Source organism: Sinocyclocheilus rhinocerous, unplaced genomic scaffold, assembly GCF_001515625.1.
Source record: "Sinocyclocheilus rhinocerous isolate Xijiao unplaced genomic scaffold, SAMN03320098_v1.1 scaffold763, whole genome shotgun sequence".
Classification (NCBI taxonomy): Eukaryota; Metazoa; Chordata; class Actinopteri; order Cypriniformes; family Cyprinidae; genus Sinocyclocheilus; species Sinocyclocheilus rhinocerous.
The window spans coordinates 285,397-293,224 of record NW_015627234.1 but is presented as its reverse complement, the minus strand read 5'-3'; the positions used below and the strand labels follow the sequence as shown (position 1 = coordinate 293,224).

The 7,828-nt window shown below is 42.0% G+C and overlaps 1 protein-coding gene across 1 annotated transcript in view; it reads right to left on the bottom strand.

The window, feature by feature from the left end:
* Positions 1-5,679: 5,679 nt before the first annotated feature.
* The window catches only part of LOC107723760 (ribonuclease inhibitor-like), a 3,860-nt gene continuing 1,711 nt past the window's right edge, over positions 5,680-7,828 (bottom strand). Inside the window, exons 2-3 of the mRNA XM_016532476.1 lie at positions 5,868-6,041; positions 5,680-5,783 (exon numbers count right to left, since the gene is read on the bottom strand). Of these exons, the coding sequence (XP_016387962.1) occupies positions 5,777-5,783; positions 5,868-6,041 (181 nt within the window). The 3' untranslated portion in view covers positions 5,680-5,776. The remainder of the gene's footprint in view (positions 5,784-5,867; positions 6,042-7,828) is intronic.

The window sequence follows — 7,828 nt, the reverse complement described above, 5'->3', positions numbered from 1 at the left end:
AATCCTGAAAATCTCTCAAATCATGTGACACAACACCTCAACAGCAGAAGTTTCATACCATCAAACTCAGTCTAAGGTGAGTGATGGAAGACAGCTATTTTAACCAACTATTTTGTCCCATTCGATTAAATTTTAAATGTTATTTTCTAAAAATTTACTTGAAATCTTTTCACCACATTCCCAGAGTTGTTAATGGTGTATTTGTATCAGTACCGCCGCTCCCTATACACAGAGTACGCAGTTTGTGTAGGGCACCAACTCCCGGGGGACACCATCCCAGTTGCTCAAAAAACTAAAGAAAAAAACAAAGCACCATTCCCGCATCCGCGCTTGCGACCGCTCGCATCCCGCTCATGTTTGCGGCTGAATGCAAATGATCGTAATTGATGGACAACTATGCTCGTGAAAAGATATCAGCAATCTGGCGCCGAGAGAAGAAAAAAAGTGAAAACGAAGCCCCTGCATCACTTTCAGGCACATTCATAATCCTGTGAAACTTTTTTGGCTGTTGACCTTAATAACGTGTTTTAATGTTGGTAATTATTTCACCACCACCAACGAATCTAATATTCTCTCTGAGTTTCCATGTTCCCTTATGAAAATTAGCCATGGTTTTAGCACGAATAATACCAAAAATCATGGTTCTTGTAGCCACGGTAACCGCAAATTAACCATGGTTCCCTGTCGATACTACACTTGTACTGCGTCTTGTCTTAAGACGCTATGGGGAAAAAAAATGTTTTTCCTGAACTGAAGCCTTTTTTTCAATCACGCAGTGAAACTGCACAACCATTGGTTCGTGCAGTGTATTAAAAAACGAACCAATGGGTTGGCAGCGGTGCTGCACAAGCCTATGGCGACAAAGCCCGCCAAAGCCCGCCAGAATGGGCGGAGCCATCTGGCTATATAAGTGGGCATTCGCCACAGGATTCTCAGATTTCTTCTCCTTCAGCAACGACTCTACGCTCAACGCTGATCCTGAAAAGCCTTCTCGTTGTTGATGCCTCGCAGCTGGACTGAGATCTCCCTGCTCCGCTGACCTGCTCTTCGCTTCAGCATCGCAGCAGCTCCGGTCCTGTTCCCCTGCCGCCATCCGGCGTTCTAAAAGAGCTTCTAAAAGAGAAAATTAGGCGTTGTTGCAAATGCCTCGCCGTTACTGCGGTTCGATGACGGCCATGCGGAGTGCGTTTCCTGATTGGGGAAACCCCATGCGGAAGCCGCTCTCACGGGGGCTGATTGTTCTCATTGCGAGAACTTCAGTCTCGCCTCTCTTCGCTCGTGGATCGCTTTCTTTTCAGAAAGCAACCCCGCCCTCCCGTTTTCTTCCTCCCAGGGACCTGTGAGGAAAAAACAGCGAGGCAGAGGCTTTGAGCGTTCGGCTGCGGATGAGCTCACGTCGGCCCAGATCCCGCGTGACTTGCCCCCGCCACAGAGAGAGGTTTCACCCGTCCTCTTCTCCCAGCCTGAGCAGCGTCCCTCTGCCAGCACGAGCGACCTGGTCTCGTTCGGGTTAAGTGAGGACGAGCTGCCTGATGACAGCATGTCATTAGCAGCCTCGGATGCAGAGGAGCTGTCGTGCTCAACCAATGATCCCGCCCCCTTGCCATCGTCAAGGCTACCAAAACCGGGATGGATGCCGAACTTCTCCGTATCCTCTTGAAGGCAGTCGAGGAGCTGGGTTTGGAGTGGTCTCCACCAGAGGAGCCCTCTCGTAGCCGTCTGGACGAGTGGTTCCTGCCGGGGCGTCATCAGGCCCCTCGTCAGCGTCCCTCTCCATGTTTCCCAGAGGTCCACGACGAGCTCACCAAGTCATGGCGCTCTCCTTACTCCGTCCACCTCTGTACTTCCGCTTCACACACCCTCACCTCTATTGACGGCGCTGAAGAAAAGGGATACAAGAAGCTGCCTCCCCTGGACGAGCCAGTGACCGCGCATCTTTGCCCGCCCACGGCCATCGGATGGAAGGCAAAGGTCGCTCATCCATCCAAGCCGTGTAGGACCACTTCAGCATTCGACAGGCAGCTTCAGCGCTTCACTCTATGGCGGTCCTCCAGCTTTTTCAGCCCAAGATCCTCGCCTCCACGGAGGAGTCTGGCCTGGACCCCGCGACTCTCAGGGATCTGAGGAGTGCGACTGACCTGGCTCTGCGCTCCACCAAGACCACCGCCCAGGCGATTGGGAGATCGATGGCCAGCCTCGTGGTGCTCGAGCGCCATTTATGGCTAACTCTAATGGAAATCAAGGACGCGGATAAGGTCCCCTTCCTTGACGCCCGGATCTCTCCCAACGGCCTCTTCGGACCGGCGGTCGAAGGATTCGCCGAGCGCTTCACGGAGGCACAGAAGTTGTCCCAGGCCATTCGACACTTCCTGCCAAAGCGCTCCAGCACTGCTGCTGCTCCTAGTCGCCCTAAATCTACGCCAACTCAGCAGCCTGAGAAGCCAGCACCCGACGCCCCCGTCGTGCAGCCTGCCAAGACTCAGCAGACGCGAGGGCATTCCCGCTCGGCCAGACGCTACCCCTTTCCTAAGCGCCAGGGACCCCGGCCCAGGGTAGCGTTGGATCCGGCGCCTCCGGCGTCTTCCTGATCCACGAGACAGGAAGAGGATGGGGCCAGGTCTCGCTGCAGCCGGACCACCCCCAAAGCGACCTCTCTTAAGCCTCCTGTCACCCCGTTCAACCCTGGGTGCAGAGGAAAATGTGTTTGTTGCGAATTCTGGGCCCGTTCAAGCACCCAAGCGACCAACCGCTGTTATAGCGGTAAAAATAAAACACATACAATTTCAAAAAGAATTTCATCTTCCATTTCCCACGAGTGCCGTGCCTTCGGGCAGCCAGTCACTCGAGCTAATCTAACCCCTAGCCACGCGGGCCGAGGCCTGGCAGGCCATCCCCGGAGTGTCAAAGTGGGTTATGTAGATAATAGAACGAGGCTATTCACTCCAATTCGCTCGATCTCAGACACCTGAATCGCGCCCTCGTGAAAAGGTCGTTCAGGATGATTACACTGAAACAGATCCTCTCGCAGATCCGCTCAGAGGACTGGTTCTTTTCTCTGGACCTGAAAGATGCCTACTTTCGCATCCAAACAGCCCCCCGTCACAGACGATTCTTGAGATTCGCCTTCGAGGGAGTGGCTTATCAGTACACGGTCCTTCCCTTCGGGCTGTCCCTGGCCCCCCGCACTTTTACGAAGTGCATGGACGTGGCTCTTTCCCCTCTGAGGCAGATGGAAATCCGCATTCTCAATTACCTTGACGACTGGCTCGTGCTGGCCCAGTCAGAGGCAGAATCGATAGCACACAGGACCCTCCTCCACAGCTAGTTAGAGCACCTGGGACTCAGGGTCGACTTCGTCAAGAGCATGCTGCTTCCCAGCCAACGAATATTGTTCCTGGGGGCAGTTTTCAACTCAGCTCAAATGAGAGCTGTAGTCGCACCGGAACGTGCTCTGGCCATGCGGAAACTCGCGGCCTCCTTCGTAATTTTTTTGTGGTTATAAAAACAGACCTAAGCCAACAATAGCCTTTCAAATTATTTAAAATGCATTATATAAAAACAATGAGGAAATAATGATTGGCTAATTAATAATTATATGGTTTCATTGAATAACACTGTTTATTTTGTATTACATTATGTATTTTAACAATTTATGTACATTACATGTTATTACAAATGCCTGCAAAGGGAGCCAAAGGCCATGTAATTGCTGCTGCTTCACTTACAGGACAATCAAATCATTGTTTAATAGGCTAATGATCAAAAATTTAATTCAAATATCCACTTAATCTTTCATTTTTGGCCACCTTTTTGCTATATGGATGACGCAGCCTCTATAATTTCTTCAAGAAAAATAATGTGGACATCACAAAAATTAACCATGGTTTTATCGTAGTAAAACTGCTTCATTTTCTTTTGCATGATTTCTGAATGCTTGAGGCTATAAAATCAATCAGACAACTGTATTAATAAATTCATAGCCATATGTAACTGTCTAGATTTGTAATTTGTAATTAATACAATTTATTTATTTATTTACTTTTATATTTTATTAAAGTTCTATTTTGACCCCTATAGTAGGTGTTATAGTAGGGGAGCACAACAATACAACCCTGCTTAGGGCACCCATGAGCAGCCCTGCTTTGTATTAATAGGACTGATTCACAGTTGTAAGTCATTATTCTCACAAAGATTCTGATCTGTGATGCTTCTCAGTAGACACCAAACATGTGTTTGTTTGTTTATTACATGACAGGTGAACAGGTGAAGAATAAAAAGGGAAGACATGTCCCTTCAAATAAGCAAAATATATTGGATATTGCTGGATACTGTTGCTTGTATCCTGAAATGCCATGCTTTGGCAATAAACTGATTATCATAACCAACAAATGTATTTTCTAGGGAAATGGCATGACCATGGGATAAACTGTTGCAGCTGTTAATTTAGCCTGAGGCTTGAAACAACTGAAGTATTTCTTAGTATTTATTAATATTTATTTTGTAAGTGTAATCCTCTGGGTTTACTTTAATGTGTAGACACCAAAACTATTTAACACAGAAAAAAACTAAACAAAACTACATTGTGCTTTTCAGGGGTAAATATATATTTGACCCAATATGTCCTAATAAATATATTACACAGTATTTTTTATTTCCATCACAAAAAAGGTTACCCCAAAAGAAAAACGGAATAATGAGTTTCTTACTGAATAATACACATTGGAAGAAAGCTTGGCAATAAATATTAAAAGCAAAGATTTACCAAGATTTGTGAAATCCCAGAGGGCTCATAGTTAGATCTATTTTAAAATCATTCATATTTTACACGTTTAATTTAATTGATTTATTACAGTATGTTTTATGTCAAACTCTCTCCTTGAGATTCTAGCACTCTGCTGGTAAACTGTGACATCTTCTCTCATGAGCTCCCTCTTGAGGCTGCATCAGGACTTAAACTATAACACATTGTCACATACTATGTTTAGAACTACATTTAATTAACTTTCTTATCATCTTCAGGCTTATATTATAATGTACTGTATAAAGAAAAATATGTTAAACCCACTTTAAAAGTGGGTAAAAAGTGAAAGTTATGTCATGATTTCCATGTCTACTATGTACTGCTCTTGTTTTACTGTGAATTCACATTATAAAGTTGTCTTTAGCTGTGCCACTGTGAGAAATGTACTTGTTTAGTGTAATTGTTTTGAAGTCACCATAATGGTGATTGATGATGCCATTTGTTTGTGCTCTTTGACCTTGCATATTCATATTCAAATTTATGATCTAATCACGTCAGAAGTGTGACAAATGAAAACATTTGTTAAAATGATGACAAACAAAAATATGAAATAAATGATTTGCCTGACTTTAGGATAGTCAAACAATTCTTCACATAAACATGAAGATTTTATTTTAGCATTATTTAAAAAGGAAGATTAACCAATAACTTATTTACAAGTAATTTCTGAGAGTGCAGTTAGATACAAGAGAAGTCTCACTGTGAAACTACTGTGAAAGTCATGCAGTTATTAACCTGGAATATACTGTCATTTCACACTAACAGTTTTACAGTGAAGTTAGTATTTATAATCTACTTATTTTAAAAAAATGTTCCCATGAGAGTGGAAAACAATTCTAGGCTAAATGAAAATTAATAAGAAAAATCCTTCACATGCGAAACTGCTGGATCAGTATCTGCATTTGTCCAGGTGACAGTCTTGTTCAGGACGTGTTGTTTTGATTCACTTGTTTGGAGCTTGTGGAGTTTCCACTGTCAAATACTGTACAATACAGAGAAAGATAAAATACACTCAGATCTGCTTTAATACAAGATAATAAATGAAAGCATTGACTCAATAACTTACTATAGTTTCTCCAGTTTACAGTGTGGATCCTCCAGTAGAGCAGAGAGCAGCTTCACTCCTGAGTCTCCTGGATTATTATCACTCAGATCCAGTTCTGTCAGGTGTGAGGGGTTTGATCTCAGAGCTGAACTCAGAGCAGCACAGCCTTCCTCTCCAATACTGCAGTAACTCAGCCTGCAGAGAGTGAAGAACATGAATGATCTCTGAGATTGTGTTTAAGCTTTAGAGTCAGAGTGTGTTTGTATGAGCTCTACTTTTTCTATACACCAGGATCGGCGCTCTAGAGATTTTAACTTGCCAGCAGCTAAGACATTAATTTAAATGCACTCTACCCACATGATTCATGACTGTGATGCTGAACTAGTTTATCGTTTTCACTCTTCAAACCGTTTGTAGTACTATATAAGTGATAATGTTAAAATAAGAGTAACATTATAGTATAACTATGACATATAAGTCTTGTAAGGATCACTCATTGGCCCAATGATGGAATCCAGTGGCGTGGGTGAAGATCAAAGACTTTATATTTAGGAAGACTGTGCACTCTTATTACTTATGAATGGGAGAATGTGCAACACCCAATATGGCGAATAAGCCCCGCCTTCTAAATGAAAATGTAGCTCTGTGTTTAATCTGACTCCAATTTTCAAGTGATCATTACATTTAGAATGTGTTTCTAATTAGTAACTAATCACAAATACTGGTTAGTATTAATTGAGATATTTGATTATTCTGGACATCCATGACGTGTCTACTGCTCCATTCATCCTCGAGCCTTTAGTCTGTTCTGTCCTGGACACAGATTTGAGGAAACATCAGCCTCCACATGATCTACTTATCATAGTGATTTCTGAAGAGTTCAGAATAAATCAAATATTACATTTTATCTGTCAAAATATATCATGCCAGTTACATAATTAAACAAATAGAATACAATTCAGAGATAATAAATACATAACATCAATTGCTCAAAGATGAATCTAAGAGTGAGAGATGCAAACCTGACAGCGGAAAAACTAGCATTTATGAATACTGTTCCCTCTGATATAAATACTCTTCAAACAGATTAAAATGTATCTGTATGTTTAATTTTGGCTTACACTCATGTACTTTGTTGTTCAATGGTCTATAAGTGTAAATACAAACATATATTTGTCTTGAGCGCATTCAGTATAATCACTGTATTTGATCATTTATTATTTCTTAAAGGAATCGTTCACCCAAAAATAAAAAATTTCATAATTTACTTCCCTGCATGTCGTTCCTAACCTGTGTGACCTTCTTTCTTCTGTGAAACACAACAGATGATATTTTGAATGTTGTTGGCAACCAAAGTTGTGGTATCATTGCTTTCCATTGTGTGGACAAAAAACATTTCTCAAAATATCTTCTTTCATGTTCCACAGAAGAAAGTCACACGGTTTTGAAATGACTTGAAGATCAGTAAAGTGACGACAGAATTTTTATTTTTGGGGTGAACTATCCTTTTAACATGAAATGTTTTTGTTTGGCAGTATTTTCACACAGATTTTGTGTTCAGTAATATAATAACACTCACTGTAGTTTCTTCAGTTATGTAACACTATTCATCTCCATCTCTTCAATAAAAATATGTCTGATTTGAAAAGTGTGTTTTCCTTTATAAAGTGATGGATATTCTATTTAATGATTTATCAGTCAAATACTGCGTGCATCTCTAATGAATACTCACACAAATCTCAGTGACACTGTATTCATCCTGTAAGAAATTAACTCATTGAATTTTATAAGGGAATTAATTATTATTAATTCATTCAGGTTTTGAGAGGACTCGCATCTGAATATTCGAAGTCAACCTGATTAGAACTGATTTCAAATTTGATAGTTTACACTTTATCAACGGTCGTCCAGCGAGACGTTAACTTCAGTATATTTTAACAATTTGAATATTTGTATTTTCCCTGGCCACGGGTTAATACATA